Below are 26,279 nucleotides of genomic sequence, written 5' to 3' on the forward strand. Positions count from 1 at the left end.
CAAATATCCTGAGATCATACCAGCTGACACTCCACGCAGGAGGCCACCTGCAGCCTTGTAAAGTGCTCACGCAACCACTCTGGAATTGGTTGACCCTTACAGAGATAGGCCGAATAAAGTTTTTCAGCTACTGAGCAATCGCAGTTTTCGATGCCTTACTTCCTTTCTTTGCCCCACTGAACAAGAAAAACTCATGATCTGACCACCAAAAACTGTTAGTGACCTTCAGCTACCACAATAGTGTCCTACAAACATCCAGTAAGCGAAGCTCCTTCACATGCAGTGTATTTGATGACAAGTTTGAAAATGCAGAAGTTCCACCATTTGGCTGAGATGAAAGGCAAAAAAAGAAGGCACCATGTGCAACGACAACCCATCAATCTGTAATCAACAGGAATGGATAGCTATAGGACAAAGCCTGAAGCTCAGAGATCGTCCTGATTGAGCAAAATCGCCACCAGTAAAACAGATTTCAAGGTGAGGTTCTTAACGATGCCATCACAAAGGTTCAAACCAAGGGCCATATAGCATCTGCAGGACCAAGTTAAGGCTCCACGACAGACACAGCCTATGCACCAGCGGCCACAAATGTTTGGCCCACTCCCTTCTAGATGAGACAACAGCGGTCTCCCCTGAATCTTACCTCTAAGATATCCTAAGGCTGTCATTTGGACCTGAAGAAAATTGTAGGCCAGTCCCTTTGCTAAGCCCCACTGCAAAAAGGCTGGTATCTTAGGAATATCCACTGACAAGGGCTCCAGACTTTCTTCCAAACAAACACAAGACCTCAAACACTCTCCACACTCTGATATAAGCAAGAGAGGTGGATGGTCACCTAGCCTGAAGCAAATTAGCAATAACCAACTCCAAGTACTTTTTCAATCTTAAGTCTCCTCTCAAAAGCCAACTCGCGAGAGAAAAGAGATTCACCTGATCCAAGATAGTGGTCCCTTGCTGGTGTAAATCCTGCAAAAAGGTCAATTTGATGGTCAGTCTATTGCAAGATGAACCAGATCTGCAAACCACGGGCAGAGTGGCCACTCCAAAGCTACCCTTCCTGGGTGCTGCTCTTTGCATCACAATACGCAGCCTACTAGAGGCCATGGAGGGAACACGTACAGCAGAATCTCTGTTGGCCAAGGAAGAACCAGACAGTCAATTCCGTTGGAACGAGCTACCCTGGCATTATCTCATGACGCCATCAGACCCAGCAGGGGGCTGCCCAATTTGGACTGAATGAAGTCTAAGGCCTCTCCTCTGAAAACTCTCATTCCTTTAGATCCAACTGCTGTCTGCTGAGATAATCCGCCTGACCATTGTGCACTTCAGCCACGTGATACCACTATTCCCACCAGATACTGCTCCGCCCATACACAGATCTTTGGCCTCCTGAGCCACAAAGTGACTTCTCATCCTGCCTTGATGATTGATATATGCCACAGTCGTTGCATTGTCTGAGAAGACTCTCACTCTCTTGCCCCAGACTTGTGGAAGGAAGGAAATCAGCACCTTGTTAAATGGCCCTTGTCTCTATGTGACTGGTGGACCAGGTCACTTCCACCAGCAACAATAGCCCCTGAGTCTTTGACAGATAGCTCCCCAACTTGTAAGGCTGGCATTCACGGCCACTACCACCAGTCCGAAAACTCCTTTCTCCAAACATCTCTACAAATTGGGGCGAGACAGCCATCAAGAGAGACTGGATCTGGATCCCCCCCCCTGAAGTCGTAAAGGAATCCAAAACTCCTCCGGTCGTGGATTCCATTGGGACAAGACTTGGATGGCACTAGATAGATCTTTGCTATGTTCATGGTGACTGCAGCATCTCCATGACCCACCCAATTTAATGATGACACTCGAATTCCAACACAGCTCGAATGAGCCAGTTGTCCAAATAAGGCTGAACCAGAATGCCTTCCCTTTTCGCTGCCACCACAACCAATCACCTTCGTGAACATCTGTGGTGCTGTTGCCAGCCCGAAAGGGCGCAAAACTGAAAATGCTGCCCTAGTACCATGAACTGCAGAAACTTCTGCAAGTCTCCATTAAATCCAAAGATGCCAGAAATTCCCCTTTGTGCACTGCTATCATCACGCTATCATCACTGCTATCATCACGCTATCATCACTGCTATCATCACGGTCTGCAATGTCTCCATTTGAAAATGCGGAACCCGTTGCACCATGTGGACCCACTGCAGATTCAGAATGGGCCGATAGGTGCCCTCCTTCTTGGGAACCACAAAGTAAATCAAGTACCTCCCCTGACTGTGTTCCTTCGGCGGTACTGGCACAATTGCATCTAGCCATCATAACATATCCCACACTGCCTGTCATTTGTCGCGGGATGTGTAATTGGATTCAATATAGGCCTCCCTGACCAGGTGAGAAAATTCTAAAGCATAGCCATCTCTTATCACTTCTAGGACCAATTGATCCAACACAATCTTGGTCCACTCCTCGAAAAAAGAGAGCCAGTCTCCTTCAGACAACTTCCAACAAAGAGTGGACCAACCTGACTTCATTGAGAGACACCCCCCAGAAAAATCCCAGGACACTCTTCGGTTGCCTTGAAAGGACTGCTGCCTTCCTGAGCCCTGCTTCTGCACCAAAGCTGAAGAATTCTTGCTGGAAAAAAACCTCCTATTTCAGAACTGGGAGTGAGATGGAAAACACTTCTTACTGCTCTTATCCTCTTGCAACTTATTCCCTTTTGACTCCCCCAAATGCTTCATCAGCTGCTTGAGGTCCTCCCCAAACAAGTTTCCCTTTAAAAGGCAGATTGCACAGTTGTGGCTTAGACCACACATCCGCTGACCAATTATGCAACCCCAGGAGTCTCTGTTCTGCTACCGCCGAGACCATGCTCCTTGCGGACATCCAGACCAAATCATACAGTGCATCCGCCACATAGACCACTTTGGCTTCCAACTGGGCTGCTCTTTGTAGTATCAACTAAGGGAAAGCTTTTCCCTTGCGCCTTTTGTACCCAGCACAAACAGGCCATCTGCATAAGGCTGCCACAGATTGCTGCCTTAGACTGAGACCTCAAACATGCTCTTCAACTGAATCTCTAGTTTCCAGTGTTGAGCATCCTTCAGAGCGGCCAATCCCGCCACAGGATGGTTGTCTTCTTGGTCACTGCTGAGACCGAGGCATCTACCTTAGGAAGCATCAGAAGCTCCAGGGTCTCCTCTGGCAATATAAATTTTTCCATTGCCCTGCCTACCTTGAGACCTGTCTCAGAAGTATCCCACTACCCACTCACCAGCTTCTTTAGCTTCTTAGGCAAAGGAAAAGCCCTTGGCGGACCATAAGAACATGCCATACTGGGTCAGACCAAGGGTCCATCAAGCCCAGCATCCTGTCTCCAACAGTGGCCAATCCAGGCCATAAGAACCTGGCAAGTACCCAAAAACTAAGCCTATAAAGGACTGGGTCCACTCCATTATCAGACTCTTATTGAGTGAACTTAATCCCAAGCTCTGACAACATGGCAACAAAAGGCCACAGCTTCTCCTTCCTGAATAATTGGACAACCCTAGGGTCATCCCCTTCTGTAATCAGAACCGCCTCTGGGTCAGGTGCATCTTTATCCATATCAGATGCTACATTCACAGGGTCATCCCCTGTGCAGTTATGATCCCCTCCACAATGCTCAAGTGGGTCATCGGAACCCTTCAAATTCATTGAGAATCCCTCCTCATTACCAGTCAGACATCCAAGACCTAGGCAAGGAGGTGGCCCCCAGACCCTCCTTGTGGGGTCACTTTAGATCTATACAATGAAGCTTCTGGGCCAGTGATTGTTTAAACCCCCTCCGATTCCCTCTTGGCCAGATCGGCCTTCTGCAGAAGCAGGACAAAATCCATCAAAAATTCTTCACTCACTGCCCTCGCCCTCCACTGCATCCTCAACAGGCTCACCCCCAGCTTTCTGTCCTATAATGCATCTGGGACCACTGGAGACAGCGGGGTAAGAGTCCCTGAACTCCCTTAAGGAAGCCTGCTTTCTGCCACATGTGCCTAAAATGGCTGCTGCTTCCTCAACCCTACCAGGAGCTTCCTAATGGGCCCTGCCTCCCCCCCCAAGGTACAACCCCAAAGTGCTGCTGCATTTAGTGGCACGATGCTGTCTGCTCATATGGTGCACCGACCCTGTACTCCCTGCCGCGATCACTAAGTAGGTCGCCGCTGCAAGTCACCTTGCTTTTTGAGCTGTTCCGGATCCCCAGTGCAGCTGAATGTCTGTGTTTTTTCTCACCCCTGTCTGTACAGAGCACAGAGGTGAGCACAACACGGATTGCCTATCCACAGACCTCACTTGGTTTTCTATTGACTTTTTTTTTTTTTTTTTTTTAAAGACATAGTACTCCTACCAAGCAAGAACCAAATACAGATGAAAAGTTTACTTCCTTTTATCTGGCTGACAGATCCGGGTGAGAAGACCTCGGAGGGGATAAGGGAGCCAGGACCACCAGTAATTGATCCCTTCAGATGCTGCGGGTTGAGACAGATAAGGGATCACAAACTCCCCGCTCGCCTGGCTCTAGCTGAGGGATGGCCCACAAAGGAACCGAATACCTCAGGGAATACTTCCTCCAGAATTCTCTATTTTTTTTTTTTCACTCCTAATTCAGTCTGCAGGTTTGCACCGGTACCATCTGCTGGAGACAGAGAAATACCGAGGGACTGCAGGTAGCAGTCTCAGTTATGATGCACTGCCTGAAAAGTTTTTATTCTCTGCCTCCATCTTGTGGTAGGGATGCAAAACATACTTGTTTGGACTGATCTGGTGTATGAACAGGAACAGTATTTACATTACAGGTGTGCTAAAATGGTTGGTTAACCCACAGATCAGAAACACAATCATTTATCCAAAGACAAAGCCAGCAGAATTAGAGAAAATGGATGTGTACCTTCACCCAGAAATTAAAGAAATATACAATTCTCAAATTTATCTATTTTAATCAGAAAAAAAAGTTGAAACTTTATTTCAAAATACAAAAATCTTTTAAAACCTGTAATACATTGTTATTACAAATGCTCACCCCCTACAGCCTAGCAAGTCTTCCTTGTACAGAGAGAATAGACCAGTGGTGAACAGGGAACCCTGCAAAGGGTGTTCTAGCCAAATACTTACTTAATAAACGCATGACAGTGTATATAATATTTCAAGATTAAGGTAAGAAAAAACAAAGACGCTACAGCTAAGAGTGCAATAGAACACTTACTTTCAAAAGGTTACACTTCTGCTCAGTGCACCAGAAGAGCAAATGATATATTTGTAACAGAAGTAAATTGTAGATTGGATAATGTTATTGAAAAGCTTTATTTCAGGCAAAAGATAAAACCACAAATTTAAAGTTATTTGAATACACAAACATCCCACATGCTCCTCCTGTACAATAAGATCTCATCCACAACTTGTTTAAGGTTTATTTCATTGTACTGAAATGGACTAATATGGTAACCATATTATTTTTATTAAAATCTACAACATGACACTTTTTCATTAACAGACCACAAAGGACAATAAACTTAAGTTTCTTCCTCACAAGCATGTTGAGCATGTGGTAAACCACATATTTTAAAGTGACCATAAGTGTTATGAAGTAAAATGAAAGATATATAAAAAGTTTCAGAACCAGATTAAAACAGCCATTAAAAAAAAAACAAACCCACAGGTTTTCTGGAAACTGCTTCATCTGATTTCGAGGATTCTATACAGGTCCGACCCAGCACCAAGAGTTTGTGCTACGGCACTGGTCATCAAGAACAAATACACGAAGTCCTCGCACCAGTAATCTGGCACCACAATAATATGTTGGGGTTTTTTTTTTTCCAATTGCTCACCAAGTTTCTCCAGACAAGAGAGCTTTCCTTCTCAGTGAGAAATGTTGACGTTCTCAGGAAGGAGGCTGTGTGTGGCTCACTCCAAAGCATTTCTAGAGTTTACAATCCAATAAAACGGGATCAGTCTCTATCACATCCGACAGTAAGCATTCCCAACGTTTTGCTATGAAAGTCTTAATCTTCCAGTAAGTAGTTGGGATTAACTACAAGGTAGGGGTCTTCCTCTTTTACAATCTCACCTCCCGAGGAGCCTTTCAGACCCGTCTGGGTCAGTTCAATAAGAATGTGATCCTGAGAAAACCAAGCACAAAGAGACATTCCAAGGTCACACAAACCTGGCAAGCAAATACAAAATTAAAACCTCAAGCCTCTGAACATCCATAATTTATTATTCACAAAACTATCATTTTTATGGTAACTGACAAAATGTTTTCAGCTAGGAAAGCACAATGCTAGCTTTTATGGTCAGTGGAGCTGCAGTTCTTTAGGCAGTGTTTTTCTGTTTTTGTTTTCTATGGTTTATTTTCTGAGCGTTTTTACGCTGTTAATCCATATTGTTTTGTGTGTGTGTGTGTGTGTGAGATTGGTGTGTGTGAGACTCTCTTCCCTCTTTGGTTGGTCACTTATGTGCCCGATGTTTGGGAGGATCTGCCGTGAAGGTCAGGCGGATTGAATACTGTAGGAAGGGTGTTAGGTGGGGGTGTTGCTCATACTTGTCACTCTGCTCTGTGTTCACTTTTTTGTTAAGAGTTTTTCCGTACAGGTTCCTTGACAGCTATGCTAGGAATTTGGAAACGCCAGCTATTATTTTAGGAGCTAATTGCAAATAGAGTTGCTCTTGCATTTGTTCAGGAGACTCCTCTAAAGAAAAGGCACGCACGTCTTTTATTCCATAAAGATTATCCCCATCAATTTTTGGCTGCCAGCCACACTGGGGTTAAGTACTCTGGAGTGGCCATTTTGTTCTCCAACTCTTTTACACATGAGATTTTACTCCAACGTCCAACATGGCAGGTTTCTCCTCCTAAAAACTCCAGGTGGATAAAGAGATATATACATTAGTCAATCTATATTCACCATGCTCTGACCAGCGAGCCTGTCAGCGATAGATGATATCTTGATGTCCCATGCAGAGGGGATTATTTTTCTAGGTGGAGATTTTAATCTCACTATGAATTCAAAGTCTGACCTCGGTACTAACTGGGACGAGGAAGATGCTCTCCTCGTTAATGTCTCAGTGGGGTATGACTGATATTTGGAGACAGAGGCACCCAACGTCTCGTGTCTACACATTTTTTTCATCCCCCCACAATAGTTATTACCGCATAGATTATTTTCTTATTGATAAGCTGTTGAAAACTGGGTTTTGGGGGTTGGCGCTGGGAATATTACATGGTCTGACCATGCGACTATTTGGGAGGATATTGCCCTTCAGGATCTGGACTGTGGTCAGCGCTATTGGCACCTCAATGAAAGTCTGTTGCATGATGAGGAGTTCCTTCAATCACTAGGTGTGCAACTACAGGAGTATTTTCATCTTCAGACTTCTACATCTACCTCGCAAGCAGTGATCTGGGATTGTTCCAAAGCAGCAGCAGCATAAGGTCTTTTTATTTCTCGAGCTTCTTATTGTAAAAAAGTGAAGGAACTCAAACGCTCACAGCTATCTAATTTAATTATGTGACTTTCTTGAACCCATATTCAGATTCAATCCAAATCCTTATTTAAGAAATTGGTGGCAGCTTGAGCAGAGCTGCAATCCCTTGATAATGCGTTGGTAGCCCAAACCCTCTTGATTTTATTAAGCAGGAGCATTTCGAGGGGGGGAATAGAGCAGGACCATACTTGCTCTATTCCCACCCTCGAAATACTGATGGACAATCAGTATTACTCAGTGTCAAAGCAGAATGGTATGGAACCAAACTAACTATATACAGTAACTCTTAAACCAAAATGGATCACTAACCCCAAATGGGAACAGAACCCGTATAACACGGACAAACAAGCTTGATCTGCAGATCCAAAATACACAAATGAGAAGGAACAAGCGGACTCTCAGTCACCTCCATCAAATGGGCGGGACTCTGGACTGATCCGTGGTACTACAGGAACAAAATTTAACAGGTAAGAACCAATTTTCTCTTCCCTGTACATACCCCAGGTCAGTCCAGAGTCCTGGGATGTACCAGAGCTTTTCTTACCTGGGGTGGGACCCGGAGAGACCCACTCGGAGCACTCCTCCAAATCCCCCCGACCCTGGAGCTTGGGCATCCAGTCGGTAATGCCTTGCAAAAGTATGCAAAGACTTCCACGTAGCGGCTCTGCAAATCTCTTGCGGTGATACCTGCTGGCAACTCTGCCCAGGACGCCGCCTGCGCTCGAGTAGAATGGGCACGAAGCCCCACTGGCAAGGGTCTACCATGTAACAAGTACGCTGAATGTATAGCCTCCTTCAGCCAGCGAGCTATTGTGGTTGGGAGCTCCACGGATTGATTCAGATGAAAAGGCGGAAACAACCTTGGGAAGACATGAAGGAACCGTCCGTAAGGAGACTCCTGAATCAAAAATTCTCAGGAACAGTTCCCTGCATGATAACGCTTGAAGCTCTGACACTCTACGAGCTGAGGTGATGGCTACCAGAAAAACTACCTTGAGCGCGAGATCCTTCATGGTCACCTTTTTAGAGGCTCAAAGGGTGTAGCACACCCATGCGAGCACCAAGTTCAGATTCCAGGAAGGACAAGGGTGACGGATCAGAGGACGCAAGTGCTTAGCACCTCTAAGAAAATGAGCCACATCTGGATGCAAACTTAAAAGGTACTCCGTTGATTGGAGCACATACTCTTTAAAGAGCTACACGATAAACCTTTGGCCTGAAGAAAACAAAATATCCGACGAAAAGGAGGAGGAAGATGAGGAATCAGTATCCCCCTCGGGGCTGTCCTCTGCGGCTTTAGCGGCCATCCCCATTGATTTGCCCCCCCCCCCCCCTCATGGGGCCGTTTGTTGGGGAGATAAAGGTGGCGGGAGATTCCCCTCCCCTGCCGCAGTCAGCGCCGCCGATCTCGTTACCTTCGTGACAGGATCCAAAATGGTGCTCGTTCCCGCACTCAGCGGGAATGGACCCAGAGGGGGAGGCTCCAGCTTACTAAAAGCTCTGGTAATAGTCTGTACCCGAACTACGACCCTCCCGGGGGCTGTGGAGGCTCCCTTTCCCCCCGGGAGTCAGACTGAGCACAGACCGTCTTTTGAGAGTCGCATGCACAACACACTGCCCTCCGCGGCATGATTAAAGAAAGGAAAAGGAGAAAATCTCCCCGTTTTACAAAAGAAAAGCTGTAATAAACCCCAGCAAAACAATGACACAAGGCTGCCCGCGACCGCGAGGTAAAGGAGAGTCCGAAAGAGAAAAGGAACTTTCTTTTTTTTTAATCAATCAGTCCAATAAATTGAATTAAATGAAACTTGCTCGGTCTTCTATGGATCCTGGACCGTCTGGGGTGAGTGAGCCGGGCTTCCCCAGTTTCACTCCCAGGGCTGCTACTAACAGGCCAATAGAGCTCTCAGCTCCTAGCTGCAGCTGTCTCTGCAACCAGGGGGGATGGTCCCTTGAGGACCTGGCAACCCCCTGGGAGGCTGACCAGTGTCTTCCTTGCTTTTGATGGGGTTTTTTTGGGTTGGTTTTTTTTTTTTTATACGCAACCTAGCCGCCTAAGATTATTATAAAAATATTATTTTAAACTAAGTAACCAGAACAGAGGTTTTGCACCTCCACCATCTGCTGGAGACAGAGAAACACTGACGGTCCGTAGGTGGCACCTTAGGATATAAGGCAGAATCTGTCAAAACTTCTCTGTCTCCATCAGCTGGAAGGGAGGCAAAACCCAGGAGTCTGGACTGATCCGGGTACTACAGGGAACTAGACCTTAAAATACTTGCTAGAGTGTTGGCTGAGCACTTAAATCAGATCCTGCCCAATCTAGTGCACCATGATCAGGCTGGGGGTTCATCCCTAACGGTCCGTCGCAGATAACTTACTTTGGTGGGTACATAAAGAAAAAAAATGTGTTCCCAGTATATTGCTTTCGGGCAAAGCGAAGAAAGCCTTCAACATGGTGCACTGATCCTTTTTATTTAAGACCCTGGAGATGATGCGGCTCAGCCCTTTCTTTCTCCAGTGGCTTAAGACTCATCACTTGCCAACAGCTCGCGTAAAGGTCAATGGGGGTTATGGGGATAGTTTCCCAACTGGCCGGGGAACGAGACCAGGTTGCCCTCTGTCTCCTTTGTTTGCTCTTTTTTGGGAACCTTTTACTATCAGGGTATGATTCTCCAAGGACTGGGTGCCTCACATTTCAAGCTATCATTATTTACTGATGATGACCTTTTGACCCTTACCGATCCCTTTTCTTTATTGGAAGCGGTTTCGGTTGAATTAACGTGCGTTAGTGTGGTCTCAGGCTTTAAATTCAAAGCGCACAAGGGGCAAAGCCCCCCTGAGTCCGGCAAGAGCTAGGAGACGGGACCGTCTCCTGCATGAAAAAAAGAGAATCCTAACAGATTAAAATGTATTATTTCCAGAAAGGAAAAGAAAAATAGCTAGGAACTAAGTACTTGCTTGAGCCAAGGAAATAAAACTAGCCGGCTGAGAAGCCGAGATCAGGAGACCGCAGGGTGAGCTGATCCACCTGCTGGGAGACAGACAAATGCTGAAGGGTTACAGGATGGGCGCTGTCCTCATATAGGACACCTCTGCAGTTTGAGTCTGTCTCCACCTGCTGGAAAGGAGGCTCAACCCAAGGTCTGGACTGATCCGGACACGTACAGGGAACGTAATTTGCCAAGCCTTCCCATTTAGATGGGCTAAAGGTTCTTTGAAATACTTGGGTGGACATACTGGGGCTAATGTGGGTGATTTGTTCTCCCTGAGTTATGGGCCGCTGGGGAAAGCCATTGATAAAGACTTGAGCAAATGGGATAGGAAAAACCTTTCATGGCTGAGTCGTATTGCCACAGTTAAAATGAATATTCTCTCGAGGTTTCCATGTTTTTAAGCCTGACTATATCTCTCACTGCTGCAATCCTGCGTTCTTGGCAGAAGATTTTTTATTTCATATGGAAAAAGTGCCCCTTAGGGTTTCCAGGACCAGACTATTTCAGCCAAAACAATGGGGAGGATTGGGAGTCCCCAACTTACTGTGGTAGTCTGTGGCTTCTCAACTCCGTGCCCTTATTGATTTCCACATACTTAGCATGATCAAGCAATGGGTTACTCTGGAGCAGACTTTGCTAGGTGTGATGCCTTTATCGGCACTCCTGTGGCAGCCACGATCCACCTGGCACAGTCTACATTGTATCCCTTTATCCCTACAAACTACGCTGGGGGTTTGGTCTCAGTGGAAGTTAAAATTGATAGGCAACAATTCTTAATTTTACCTCTCCCATCTCTTCCACAACAAGTCCTTTCAAAGGCATTCGAGACTTGGAAAAAGCATGGTAGACTACATATAGAGCACCTCTTCTGTAATGGCACAATTTTGCCTCCCATTGATATTTCAGCTAAGTACTATATGGAGGAGTTGAACTTCTTAGAATATGCTCCACTTCGGCATTGCAGAAGATGGCAGCTCTATGAGAGGGAAGGTCCTTATTTGAAAATTATTGCAGTCAGGCCGATATACTGAGGGTTTTGGTTTCTAAAGTGTATTGTTTGCTTAATGGGTCCACCTCAGATAAGCTTTACTACATCCAAGTTGGGAAACGGACTTGGGGGAAAACACTTGAACGAAGATGACTGGAATTCAATCTTTTCTTGTGCGAGTAAATGTTCCATCTCTGCTCGCCTTCAAGAAAACTGTTACAAGGTATTATTCCGCTGGCATCTAACCCCTACTAGACTTCATCATATTTATCCCTCTGTGACTGAATTTTGCTGGTGGCATTGTGGAAAGGTGGGAACCTATATACACATTTTGGCGACAAATTGCTGGGTGGATATCAACTGTCATGGGAATGGGGGATATATATGGTACTTGCCACATTATGCTTGGGAAATCAGTTGAGGGTCTTGCAATCTCTCAACAGTGGTTATGCTAACAAATTTTCATTGCAGCTAAGTGTGAAGCTGCCTTATTTTGGAAATATGCTGATGTCCCCTCTCTCCAGAAGGTACTATCTCGCTTATATAATAAGCTCAGACTAGCCTATCTCTCAGCTCTGCGCCATAAACGTGACACTCTTTAGGAACATTTGGGACCCTATAGATCAATGGTGCCAGTCTCAAGACATGAGTGCTCCCTTGCTTATACTTACATGGGTAATGTCTTAGCCAGCATTGCCATTCATTGGTTTCCTCCATGTGTTTTAAATATTAGCTTTCTTTTGGTGTATGCTCTCAAGGAGTCTATCTTTTCCTTTCTAGATTGCAGCTTGGAGTATACTTTTCTTGTAATTCTCTGTAGCTTGATGCAGTAAGATTTTTGACTATGATGCTATATGATGCACTCATGGGTAGGGGGTGTATATTGAGCACTCTGGGTATTTTAATTGCCTCTCTTATTGTGCTGTTTTCTTTTTGAACATCCAATAAAAAGTTTCAATTACAAAAAAAAAAAAAAAGTGCATATTTACATAATAGACAAGCCGGTGGATGACTCTCTCTATGACCTTCTTTCTTTTGATGAGCTCTTCCTCAGAGTCTATTTCCGACTCGATTTCTTTTAAGTACCAGTTGATGAGCTCACCCTTCTTTAATGACAGATCATCATCTTCTGTGAAGGAAGAAAAAGAAAAAACAATAACAAAAAAGCTCTGTTACTGCACGGGCTCTCCTACACATGATCGACCATATGCCTACAGGAAACACCGCTCCCAAACCAAACAGAACATTTGTTGAACTGACCAAGGCTGCGATAGAATCCGTTTCATGTTGGTAACCATGCTCAACGTCACACGAGTGCTCTTAGTGCTTAACACGTGGGACTGCAGTTCTTAAGAAATACTGGATTACGGTTTCAAGTCTCACCTCTGCCACCAGTTCTCCATGTCTGACCTTAGGAATGTCACTAGCTCGCAGTCCAGTTATTGCTTTTCTCTTTAACAAATTCACAGTAGCAGGCCCATGAAGGCTCTGGACTTGCTCTGCATCAATTTTTTTTGTTTTATTTTATGATACTGTATTTTATTTAAGAACATTTATAGCCCACTTGTATTATTTTAGTCATACTATGATGATTTATTTACTGTACACCATTTTCTTTGTAGAAAATCTATTTATAAAATAAAATTGTCATTGTAGTGAATTATCAAAATTCTAAACATTTTGACCTAGTGAACCAAAAATCACAACTTCTTTCCCTCCACTGAACATTATACTAGGGTCCCAATATAACAATATGAACTTGTTTCTACATCCCTAACATCAGGGGTACAGCTGTATCAGGCTTCCAAGGTGGCCAGCATAACAAACAGAGCAGCCATGATTACAGCATCAACAACAAATAAGGCTTCATTAGTTTTTCAAGAAAGGTGGGGGACCCTACATGGAGCAACCATAGGTAAAACCCCAATATCAACTAGCAAGAGTTGGCTAGATTTTTCTAACATCCTTGGTTTTGGTGGCTGTGTACATTATCACAAAACCTGGTGGTAAAACAGAGGGTACTGGGCGCTGGATTTAATAAGGGGTCTTGTAAGACCCAAAGACTATGAAAAAGCCTGGAATCATCTACCATCCAAGGTGGTGGAGGCCAGCATGGTAACAATTTATAAATATGCTTTGGATGCTTAAGAGTGATTGTAAGAACATAAGAAATTGCCATGCTGGGTCAGACCAAGGGTCCATCAAGCCCAGCATCCTGTTTCAAACAGAGGCCAAACCAGGCCGCAAGAACCTGGCAATTACCTAAACACTAAGAAGATCCCATGCTACTGATGCAATTAATAGCAGTGGCTATTCCCTAAGAAAACTTGATTAATAGCAGGTAATGGACTTCTCTTCCAAGAACTTATCCAAACCTTTTTTGAACCCAGCTACACTAATCACATCCTCTGGCAACAGATTCCAGAGCTTTATTGTGCATTGAGTGACAAAGAATTTTCTCCGATTAATCTTAAATGTGCTACTTGCTAACTTCATGGAATGCCCCCTAGTCCTTCTATTATTCAAAAGTGTAAATAACCAAGTCACATCTACTCGTTCAAGACCTCTCATGATCTTAAAGACCTCTATTATATCCCCCCCTCAGGCATCTCTTCTCCAAGCTGAACAGCCCTAACCTCTTCAGCCTTTCCTCATAGAAGAGCTGTTCCATCTCCTTTATCATTTTGGTTGCCCTTCTTTGTACCTTCTCCATCGCAACTATATCTTTTTTGAGATGTGGCGACCAGAATTGTACACAGTATTCATTCCTACATTGACATTCGAGCCATAAAGCAGAGTCTCATATATTTAATAGTTTTAATCTATTTATGATTAATTTTTGTGTTAGCATTTTATGTTTACCTTTACTTTTATGCTTATTTTTATTGTATATGTTAATTAACTGCTTTTAATATTTTAGATGTAACTTTTTCAACCTTTTTTATAATTCTGCTTCATATATTTTATTCTAAATCGATGTGATGTTCCAATGAACTTCTGTATAGAAAAGCAACTAAATAAATAAATAAACAAACAGGAATGAGCAGTTGGAGTTGAAAGAAACATGAGAGAGGAGCATTTTTTGGTTGACGTACAGGAATTTATATGTTCATTTATCCAAAGTAACAGAAAACCAGAGAGGGAAACCACCAAACAGACTGGGTGTACCAACTGGTCTTTATCTGCTGTCATTTACAATGCTACTTTGTTAAACAAAACCTTTATAAGGACCTTCTGTACAGACCCACTGAGCACGAGCTCTCACCTTCCTCTGCCTTTCGCAGGTGTAGAACGAGGAGGTTGGAAATTCGACGGTATTCAGCAAAACTGAGCCTCAAGGAAGGTTTGTGCTCAGCATCTTTGTCGACATCTTCCATGTGACCATTAAGCCCATTCACTGCATTGGGAACCTCAGCATGTCCTAAGAGAGGGACCCAAACCAGATGAGTCATTTCGTAAAGTTCCAGAAGTCGTTAAAAGACCAACTGAGGGGGAGAGGGACTCCATGAACCTTGCTTTGCCTTCCTCATCAGCAAAAAGGTAATTCTTTGCTCTTGCACCAAATCCATGTCAAAGTAAAAAACACAACGAGAAGCATCTCACCATTGATTCCATCTTGGTCCTCCTGTTCCATTTCCTCCTCTCCTTCCTCTTGGTCTAAATTGACATCGGGGGTCTCAACTCGGATAATAGATTTATTTAATAATCTAAATGCTTCCTTTACATGTTTTGGTTGCACCTGAAAAAAACAAACAAAAAAAAATATGCCTAGTTAAGCAACCTGCTTTAGAAAGGAGGATGTATTACAGTAAAATTTAATACTTAAAACAAAAATCTGCAACAAAACAGGAAAAACAAATCCTCGATGGGTTTTTAAGCTGGCTGTAGAACAATAATATGCAACACTGATAGGAAACTTCAAAAAGTTTCAGTTTTCATTATTTGATTTCAGGTTCCACATTAAACTAGTATGCATACTCTGGGAGCTAATGGATCCTGCTACACCAGTCCAGAACATGCCAACATCTGCCAGAGAAAGAATACTGGCAAGTGTCTCCTTATAGCAGTACTGATGCCGTTAAAAGGTTGCGATCCTCCGACTCCATCTGTTGGCAGGATAGCATAAACACGTGTCTGGACTGGTCTAGCCGGATAACGAAGTTCCAGGTTTCAATATTTAATTTCAGGTTCCACACTGAAAGAAGACTTTATCTAGTCTCAACACAAACAACATTATGAGAGCAGTTAAACATCAGAACAGAATCTTTATAGCTCAAGAAGAATAAGTGAAAATAGCCTCTCGTAATTGCTCTGCCCAGGCTCCAGTATGGAATTATTGCATCAATCTTTTTAACTTTCTATGTGGCGAAGACAAATAGGCAGCTCCGCTATGCAGTGGCTAAGGGAGATGGTAGCTGTCTGCAAACATCAAGAGGGGTATCCATGTCAGTCTGCCCTAGGGAAAACAAAGGTAGTGGTACCTTACAGGCTAACAGATTTTATTAATGCATAAGGCTTTTGAGGACTAGAGTACACGTCATCCGATACTAATAAGTGTCCACATTCATCGAATCAGAAAGGGAAGGCATGGCCAGTGATTTCCAAGTAACTTAATCCAAGAGCTCCCCCTTCCAAGACAGACTCTGTTCTGCAAGTCATGGTCCCGGATGTAAACAGTAATCCAGGGCCAGTGCAAGAGTATTAGGTGCCCCAAGCGAACCTTATGCCTTGCGCGTGCCTCCCTCCTAACCTCATTCACTCAGACAGACTCCCCTCTCTTACACACACTCAGGTTCCTTATCTCATTCACACATGCACCCTTTCACAGGCTCCCTCCCTCTCTTGACACACAAAATTCCCCCCCCCCCCCACACACACACGTGCTGCTTGCGGCCCCGCTGAGTCTCTACTCCTCTCAGCCGCGAGTGGGATGGGCTCCGCCTAATGGATGCGTCGGTGGGAGTTCCATGATCTCAGAGACAAAGCGAAAGTACCCACTTTGGTCCTTTCACTTCATTCCCTTGCCTCGTCTCTACTTCCCTTCTACAAGACAAGGGAGTTATGCAAGGGGAGAAGCACTTCTGTCTCATTACTGTGAACACATCAGATTGGTGGATGCCTGGAATGCCCTTCCGGAGGAAGTGGTGAAGACCAGAACTGTGAAGGACTTCAAAGGTGCGTGGGATAAACACTGTGGATCCATAAAGTCAAGAGGCCGCCAATGAAGAGTGGGTGACTCGCCAGAATGATGGCTACTGCCTGGACACAATACCCTTATTCAATAAACATACACATGGTTACTGTGACTCCAACATCACTCTAAGCTTCAACAGCAAGAGGAAATGTGGAAAAAAGGATTTGCACTCACAAAGCTGGGAGTAGCTGGCTTGTTACGGCGGTTACTACCACAAACCAAATGTGCCTGATACTTCACTTTCGATGCACATCCAGCATAGCTCTCTGCTCCAACGGCAGGGGAAAAGAAAAACTGATACTTCACGCATACCCAGCATAGCTTCAACGGCAGGGGAGAAGAAAAAAGGATTCACACTCACAAAGCGGGGAGTAGCTGGCTTGTTACGGCGGTTACTACCCCAAACCAAATGTGCCTGATACTTCACTTTAGATGCATATCCAGCATAGCTCTCTGCTTCAACGGCAGGGGAGAAGAAAAACAACCAATAAGGGCTGTATAACATAGTCTGGGTTAAAACAAATAAGCATGGGTGTAGCTTGCTTATTGCGGCGGTTACTACCCCTACTACCCCCTAACTAATCAAGCTTGATATTTCACTTGGATGCAGCTCCATCACTGCTCTCTATATTAATGGTGGGGGAGGAAGGGAAATAGAACCAAGAGCTAAAAGAAACAGATAAGTATGAGAGAAAAAATGTGTGAAGCTTGCTGGGCAGACTGGATGGGCCGTTTGGTCTTCTTCTGCCGTCATTTCTATGTTTCTATGTTTCTAAGTTCTTGCCTACAAAAGACAATCGGTCTATACAGGGGAATAGACAAAAGGCAGAGTCCTGTCACCTCGTCACTGCAATGCATCCTGGCCATGGCTTCAGACAGGCGAATCATGCTCTCCAGCTGCCGCACGGTGATCCTCCAGGCAGACTTGGTCACTCCAGAGCCATCCCTCTGTCGGAGGCGCTTATACTGCTCAACAATGAAATCCTCAGACTCTTTAGAGATCTGAAAGAACAAAGCTAAGTATGGGACAACTCTTCCACCTCAATCACAAAATGCCGCATATCTTATATAACAAAGCAACGTTGACTGGAATAATTAACCTCAAAACAAGGGGAGAAACTTTCTGAAATTTACTGAAGCATGATAGAAAATAGGTAGCCAAAATATTTTGTGCTTGCCACTGGATCCCTGCCTACTGTGGATTGGCTCTGTGGACTCAGAAGCGATAAACCATGAAGCTTCAGCAGGCAGATATTACCTCTCCATTACCAATCCTGGCTCTGCCCATGAGAAGGCACTAACTGGGGCCTGACTTATTACGTTTGCCCCTCGACAGGCAGTAAGGGGTGCATGGCATTACTGCTGTAGCCAGAACAAAGGAAAAGTCAAATGGCAATTGATAACCCAGATACCCAACAATTCAACTGTGCTGGGCCCCAGGCCTTTAGGAAAAAAGTGTGTGTCCATTCATGTAGGGGATTAGTGAATTGATGAACCAAAGAAGAGCTCACCTTACACCCGACCATCAGTTTCTCTTGCCGAGTTCCCAAAATACCCACTTACGAGACCTAGATGCATAAATGACTGGTGAAGCAAGACACTTTATAGCTTGTCCATATACTCTCAATATAAGCCCTTCCAAAGCTAAATCAATGACTATTTGGCTCAGGATTAAGGCTGCCCTCCTTGTCCCACATATACTCCTGTAGCCTTTACTCTGCAAATCCTACCTTTGGCTTAAACTGGCGTGCAAAAAGCAGGTATCTTCTAATATCATCTAAGGAATACACACGATCAATGGATTCTTCCAGTCTGGAATGGAGGTCCACAATACGCCTAGCAATGGCATAATCTGTGACCTGAAAGAAGCGAAAATGTTAGAAGTTATTCTTAGAAACAAAACTATTGGCTGCATGGATAGACATGACTTAATAGGGAAGAGCCAACATGGATTTGGCTCTTCCTCTTTCCTAACTAATCTACTAGATTTGTTTTTTTTAAGGTCCCCAGGGATGAGTGCCACGTGATGTATTCAGAAATGATCTGGAAAAGGGCACAATGAGTGAAGTAATCAAATTATTGAAAATTGTTTAAACATGAGTGAACCATGAGGAACTGCAGAGGACCTTGCGAGTCTGGGGAACTGGGCATCTAAACAGCAGATAAAGTTTGATGTGGACAAGTACAGAGTGATGCACATAGGGGAAACAATCCAAAACTCTAGATGCAGAATGTCGAGTTTTGTATTAGGAGTCACCACCAGGAAAAAGGATCTGGGAGTCATTGCGGATAATGTATTGAAAGTCTCAACCCAGTGTGTGATGGCAGTCAGAAGGAGGAATCTCCTTACCTGTTCATTTCCTTTCCATTAGTCCTGCTACACCAGTCCAGCCCTTGACAAGTTGGTTATTTCCCCCCTACCAGGAGATGGAAACAGGCAACACAGATTTCCTCCGTGACATCATAGCCACTACTTGGGAGGTGGCGCTGGCAGCAGGAATCCAGAATTCTTCCATGGGTGCCACTACTGAAGGGCACTACAGTGCTGCCATGTGCCAGCGAGAGCAGTGTGGCCAGCGGAGCCTCAGAAAGAGAAAAGCAGCATGGTCCCGTTGGCCACTGACCACACTGTTGATTTCAGCAGGGCCATGCTACTTTTTTGTCAGAGAAGCATGCCCTGCTGGAAGGAGTCCAAGGAGAGCGCTGGGTTGGCTCCAGTGGCTGTAAGTCGTTCCCTTGGCAGCAGAGGCTGAAGGAGGGAGAGCGAGTGTGCTCACATGTGTGTATGGGAGAGCGTGAGAGAGAGAGAGAACGCGAGCACACACACACACACACCAACCCTACTTCCTCTCTTGCCTGCTAATCCATGACAATTTCAGGGCATCTAGAAATCAAAACATTCCCAGGTATACAGGATGTTTTAAAAATCCTTATTAGTTTTAATTGTTGGGTGTTTGATGTGTCAATTTTAAAATATTTTTATTGGTATTTGGAAATTTTTTTTGAGTTTTTAATTATTGCATGTTATTCTATTCAATAGCTTTGAATTCTTTTTAATGGTATGGTTTTACTAATTTTGTCACTGAACAGGCCGACTACTGCCTGCGGCCCATTGAGGGCGAGAGACAGCAGATTAAAGGTATACCGTGAGCAAATGCCTATGATATTGTCTCTAGTCTAGTCTTTGATATGTTTTGGTGGTAAATAGTTATAAGACTATTTCCCTCTCTAGAGTGTTACACTTTGTTGTGTGAGTTTACTAATTTTGTTTCATGAGGAATAGCAATGCTTGTTTTTCCAGTGCAAACAAAATTTGGCTTGTTGCAGTTTCCAGGTCAGTTTTTGTCTGTACATTTCTATTTATACTGTATGGTTTCTTTATTCTGTATTTGAGGATCTCTGTTCTGCATGTGTGACAAAAGTGAGGTATTCCAATAGTGTGGAGTTTCTATGTAGGGATCCATAGCAGCTTGGCTTGTTCTGTTTTCCTAATAGGGGGGGCATTGGTGTTTTGTGTCTGGTGTAATAATTTGCAGTGTTAACTTTCATAGGTAAAGTTGTTGCTGTGAGTGCTGGCCGGTGTTTTGATATAGAAAGTTTGTTGCACTGTAATTCTGTTTTCTCAATGCTCTCAAGTTTCAAGCCCATGCCCATGACGCATTATGGTAGGTCTAATACCATATGGGTTCCAAGTGTCTCTTGTTTGCAGGGTTTTTGGTTGGCACCACAGCAGTGCATATAAATATTATATACATATTGTAAATGATATCTTTGCTTCAGAAGACCGTGTTTTCAATGTCCTTTTTCATGTAAAATCTGTTATAAATGCGTAATTTTTGTGTGTGAGGAGGGTGTGATGGGGTGGGGTTGCCAGGCTGTACCGGTGGTAGGCATTGCTCAAACATTTAACAGTCTCCCAACTCGTGGTGTCACGTGCTGTGTAATGGGTGAGGGCGCAGTTTTTCGCTTGGCCATAGGCACCGCATTGCCTGGTTAGAGCTCTGTTTGCTGCTAACCAGTTTCTGCCGAGATGCTACGATAGTGATACATAGCTCAACTGGCCCATTCAGCCTGCCCACACAGCGAAGGAAATAACTCAGCTGCCAGCTGTACAAGCTTTATGGTTTTTGTCATCTTCCCTCTTCGCTCCTCTACCACTGAGCAAGACGAGCATACAAGGCCCCCCACTTAATCCAACACCATAGAGTAAGTACAAAACTTGTACACTCGTGATTCCACAGTCCCTCAACCAAGCTGTGGCAGGGTGTGACGTGAACTTGTGTTATTTATTACAGATAAAATTTACCAGGGGGTGGGAGGAGAGAAAAAAAAAAAAAAAAAAAAGAGACCTCTTATCCCAATCACTCCAGTTGAGAAACTGATCCACAGAAACCGTGCCATCTTTCCAGCCTGTCCACTGCTGCACGTTACATTTTCCAAACACTTATTCCCACGTGGCCTCCAAAAGACCACAACATGCAAAACGTAGACTGGAAGAGGCTCAGAGTATCTCTCGTTTACCTCATTGCATTCATCCACAAGAATGAAGAAGAGGTCAAATCTGGACATGATGGGAGCAGTCAAGTTGACGTTCTGTTTCAGAGACTTCGCTCTGTCATATCGGCCCCCGACTGGGTTTGCAGCTGCCAGGATAGAGGTTCTGGCATTCAGAGTGGCCTGCCAGGGAAACACAGAACAGACATGAAACAGGCACCGAAAGCCCTGCTCTGGTCAATGCGATCGGCCTATGGAAAGGGACACTTGTTAAAAACATTGCTGAAAGTTACCTTAACACCCGCTTTGGTGATGGAGATCGTCTGCTGCTCCATGGCCTCGTGGATGGCCACCTGATCCCGCATATCCATCTTGTCAAACTCATCAATGCAGCAGACACCCTAAGGAAGGCGTTACAAGAGCTTAACCCATGGGTTAGAGAAACGGGCCCAATTCCGTAGTCACAGAATACCCATGGAGGAAGTCAGTCAGTGCAACACTTTATTACTTAGCTGGACATTAGCCATATTCCTTTTCTCCTTCCCACTTTTGTCATGCATATCACTTGCCGAGCCATCCGCCCCGGAGGTGGCTGCACTTATGCTCCTGGAATGTTTAAGCTCTAAAACATGCTCGTACACCAGGCCAGATCCAGCACAGCACTGACTTTTTGTCAGGTCACCGATCTGGAATGATTTTGAACCGCGGCAACCTGCTCCCTTTTCCCACCCCATCACCATGGCCGCAGTGGCAGGTGTTGGCGGCCGCTGGCCCTGACCTGGCACAGCTGCTCACACTCCTAGTTTTACAAGAGTGGCACATTACCAGATCAACTGCACATCAGAAAGCTGTGTTTTCCATACTGCATTAAAACATATGGAAAACTTTATTTACGTTCAATAAAAGCTTTCAGTTGAAAAAAGAAAGTATCGCTCACCTTTCACCAAAGGAAAACATCAGTTCAGTTACTTTGAGATGCTTTTCCTCCTGATCCACTGGGCTTCCAGCTCAAAGAGGAACTAGAGCTGGGATCTGCTGCCAGAAGCCTTCATTTGCAGCTAGATGGGGATATTTTCATCCTTTTAATATCCCCCTGCCCTACAATGCATCTAGTCTGGACCGTCCCCCTCCGCTCCTTCCAGAACCCTGCAGTTGTGGGCACCCATGGTATCACCACCGCACAAGGATCAATTCCCTTCCTCTGAGGGCTATGGCCTCCTCTGACCCCTTTCTATCACACACATAAAAAAAACCCCATGTTTTTAAGCAGGCACATCATAACCCCGCAGGACTCCCGGAAACAGCCAGTCAGAGTCTTACAAAAGGACTTCCCTAGTGACTGCCGTCTGACTGGGTCACAATCTCTTACGCCGCACGGACTTAAATTGGTCACGGGCTTCAGGGGGCACACGAAGGAGCTGTTCAAATCTCACTGTCTTTGGAACTGCAGTAACATTTCACCCGTTAGTGGGAGGGAGTTTGTGCTGGCGGAGGGCATGCTGCAGTAGATGAGGCTCTTTCCATAAAGGGCCAGTTTGGCATTGATCTCTTTCAGTACATACAACAGGGCTGCCATTTTACAGTGTTTCGGCTACTCAGATTCACTTAACAGGCTAAAACAGAGCATTTGAGTGCCAAGGTTGTAAACACTGCATTGAAGCTGGTATTTGCTTCTCAACAAAAAGGTAGTTTTGTCAAAATAAAAAACAGCTGGGTGCTTACATTATCAGCCAACATCAGTGCTCCGGCTTCGATCACAAACTCATGCGACTCCTCATCCTTCACTACAGCCGCCGTCAGACCGGCAGCCGTGGAGGCTTTGCCGCTGGTGTACACGGAGCGGGGGCTGAACTCCTCCACGTGCCTGGGAAAAGGGGAAGAAGACAGAAAACCGAGACATCAGGGGGGCTGGGACATCCCAACACCATCTTTGGTCAGCTCAGAGAGACTGCAAATGCGACGATCTACAGAAAAAAAAAATGTGTGCATGTCCCGAACGCATGGCGACATGCAAAGAGCGGCAACGGATTCGGCACAGGTCTGATGCTCGTGAAGCAGTCATTCCAACTTCAAGGCTACACCTAAGCCAAAGTAAAGTGAAGGCTGAGGCACAGACTGGCCACTACTGATCTCACGAGCATTGAGCACAGGCAAAGTCAACCCTTTCTGGATGAAAACCATCTACTAATGCAAGGGTGCCCAAATCAGGTGAGTGAGACTGGGGGAGTGTGAATGATCCTGAAAGAGGGCACACCGGCTGGCTGGTGAGGAAGAAAAAAAAAGATATGGCCATGCTCTACGGCACAGCAAGCTCAGGAGGGAGAGCACATAGTGATGTTATTACAAGCAGGCCTTGGCTTAGCCATACAACTTTCAGAGGGGCCCGGGGGGGGAGCTGCACTGATATTCCTGCAACCCTAGGGCTCCCAGCCATGAATTCCTGCTGTGCCTGGGTCCCTACCCAGCGAGAGACTGCAGCTCCTGCCCACCCAGAGGAAAGGAAGCGGTGAGGAAGGGGAGGGGACTGGCAGAGAGACCAGGAAGAGGGAGGAAGGAGAGGGGACAGAAGGATGAGCTGGGGAAGGGGAAAAAAAAAGGAGCTCGTGGGCAAGGTGGGATAAAAGATTTTTCCAGCTCCTAACCGTTTGTCTGTGGTGTGTGCGTGAGTTGTGGGTCTGTTTCTCTGTGCCCGTGGGCGAGTGCACGAGCTCAGATATTACAGCTGCCAACTGAATTGAGGAGGACATGATTTCACCCATTTTGAACATCGGCATCTCCATGCCCAGACGGAAGGGGGTTCAGAAGTGCTAAGCGGGTTGCAAACAGATCAGATCCTTCCACAAAATGCCAGATCATCCCACCGGTCCTCTGAAGGGCTCCTGTAGCAACGGTAATGAAGACACCTCACACGGGATTCAGGGTGAAGCGTGCTCTCCCAGGCTTTTGGGAAGGCTGCTCTTTTATTATAAAATGATCACATAGCATTTCCTATGATACATACGTCACATATTTTCCTGCTACAATGTTTTCCACCATCAGTGTTTATGCTGACCTTTTACTACGTGGGTGCAAGTGGGCAGTAGGTGCAAGCGGTCAGTCTTCAGGCAGGGAGGGAGGAGGTCATTAGCTGGTCATGAGGCAATGGTACTGAGCTACCTAGGTGTGAAAACCCACAGAAATGCAAGTAGGTCATAAGCTATTCTGGGGCTGCAGAAAAGCTTGCACTTGATGTTTCCTGCTGACTTCCTGTTAGCTGGGGGCAGGAAGTATGTTTACTTGCTAAAACTTGCTGCGGTCGGCACAAAACGTTTTCTTTATACTAAGAGTAGGTGTTAAGGAAAAACCAGTTTAGAGATGGCAATGGAATTTCCCCTTTCCATGACGTGGTTTTCCAGCGAGCCTGGAAAGCAGAACTCCTATCCCACAGGCTCCAAGCACGGAAGATGACAGGGAGGCATCTGTCACCATGTTCCTAAGAAAGCTTGGCCACCGTGTTTATAACAGCATTCAGCCTTACAGTCTGCCTTCCCACCACATGGATTCTTCCAGAACCCAAGCATATTGCATTTACACAAGACAATAATACTGCCAACATTTACGTTTTAAGGTTAAATCAGATCAGGGTTTGAACACTCTCTCCATCAAGATGGCTGCAACAAAGGACTTGCACCACTGAAGCAGGTTCAAAGGTACTGGAACCAGGGGAGGTCCAATGTCAAACTGGACCAAGACTTATCTTGCAACGTTTCTAAACGCCTAGCCTGGTACCGTTCTAGCTATACTAACACTGAAACACCTGCAAGAGTACTTACTTGAGGAACTGGCTCTTGGCTGTGCTGGGATCCCCCACGATGCAGACATTGATATCTCCACGCAGGGAGGTGCCCTCCATGGTCGTCTTAGGGACACCTCCAAAGAGCATGAGCAAGATGCCTCTCTTTACCTCATCATTACCTGCAGAGAGAGAGAGAAGAAAAAAAAAAGCAGTCCATGACATTTCCACTTGCAATATCAACGCCAAGAAACATGAAGGAGTTTTACTAAACTTATACCGGGGTCAGGATCTGGGATAACTCAGAAGCTAATTAGTATTCATACAGCTTTGTTCCACATACATTCGTTTTAAGAACAGCTGGGATTTTCGGAAACCCCCTCCAGGCCTAGAAAGCCTGCGTCCCCCCAGCACCACACAAACAATCTGTAAAAACACTGGTCATGTGATACTGACTTGTCTGCCTGTTCTCAGAGTATTCTCAACACTTTGTATGGCTCCAAAAAGGCCAACTCAAAAATTTTCCTACAGCTCGAAATGAAGTTACTATCAGACTGCAACGTTTGACTGCGCTGCAGATAACCATAACCTTTTTGGTTTAGCAGAAAATCCCACACCTTGCCAGCACACGAGTTCACATGGAAACCAATTAAGAAGGCCTAAACGCCAGAGTTTAAATGTGAAGGATGCCTGGTTTAGTGCAGGCCTCTGGAGTGACCCGCCAGGTACGGTCAGCGGAGGAGTCTTTGTCCCTTCCTAGCTGCTTAGGATACAATGGAAGCGGCAGCAAGAGGACTGGAAACAGAGTGCATGGAAAAGCAGTCAGGAGAAGAAAAAAAGTCCAAAATTAGCTAACTATGCCCCAGCACAAAGAGCCGACCTCTTACCATGCACTGTGGGAAAGAGACTGGTGCACAGGTGGTGATAAAGGTTTTTATCCTGGCTCATTTCAAACACTTTCTCCCACTCCTTCACAGACATCTGGTTCTTAATGCTCTCCGCAGTCTGTTCTTCATCTCGCAGCTCTTTCCCACCAAACTGAAAACAAGGATAGGCAAGACGACTTCATGAGTTACTACATGAAAATATTATCAAAAAAAAAAAGGTACACGAACGGACCCGTCCCTCCTCCATCAGTGTCACGACATTCTTTACTCCCCATTAGGATTACCACCTCACCCCAGGTCAACCTATCGGGCTGATCCAGCTCTGGTTTCACCCCATCATACGCTTGGATGTCTGTAAGCCTGGCGAGTTCATGCATGCCATCGGCAAAACCAGGACTGAATCGACCCATTTGGTTGACATGGGGTGAAGTGAAAAC

General features: G+C 45.2%; 1 protein-coding gene across 1 annotated transcript in view; it reads right to left on the reverse strand.

Annotated features, from left to right (window-relative positions):
- Window positions 1-4,949: 4,949 nt before the first annotated feature.
- The window catches only part of MCM6 (minichromosome maintenance complex component 6), a 39,267-nt gene continuing 17,937 nt past the window's right edge, over window positions 4,950-26,279 (reverse strand). The window contains exons 7-17 of the mRNA XM_029605391.1: window positions 25,843-25,993; window positions 24,996-25,137; window positions 22,906-23,047; window positions 21,477-21,584; window positions 21,211-21,366; window positions 18,420-18,548; window positions 17,530-17,691; window positions 15,099-15,234; window positions 14,761-14,916; window positions 12,485-12,624; window positions 4,950-6,145 (exon numbers count right to left, since the gene is read on the reverse strand). Coding sequence (XP_029461251.1) covers window positions 6,029-6,145; window positions 12,485-12,624; window positions 14,761-14,916; window positions 15,099-15,234; window positions 17,530-17,691; window positions 18,420-18,548; window positions 21,211-21,366; window positions 21,477-21,584; window positions 22,906-23,047; window positions 24,996-25,137; window positions 25,843-25,993 — 1,539 coding nt within the window. The 3' untranslated portion in view covers window positions 4,950-6,028. The remainder of the gene's footprint in view (window positions 6,146-12,484; window positions 12,625-14,760; window positions 14,917-15,098; window positions 15,235-17,529; window positions 17,692-18,419; window positions 18,549-21,210; window positions 21,367-21,476; window positions 21,585-22,905; window positions 23,048-24,995; window positions 25,138-25,842; window positions 25,994-26,279) is intronic.

The sequence above is a fragment of the Rhinatrema bivittatum genome, chromosome 6, assembly GCF_901001135.1.
Source record: "Rhinatrema bivittatum chromosome 6, aRhiBiv1.1, whole genome shotgun sequence".
NCBI classification, from domain to species: domain Eukaryota; kingdom Metazoa; phylum Chordata; class Amphibia; order Gymnophiona; family Rhinatrematidae; genus Rhinatrema; species Rhinatrema bivittatum.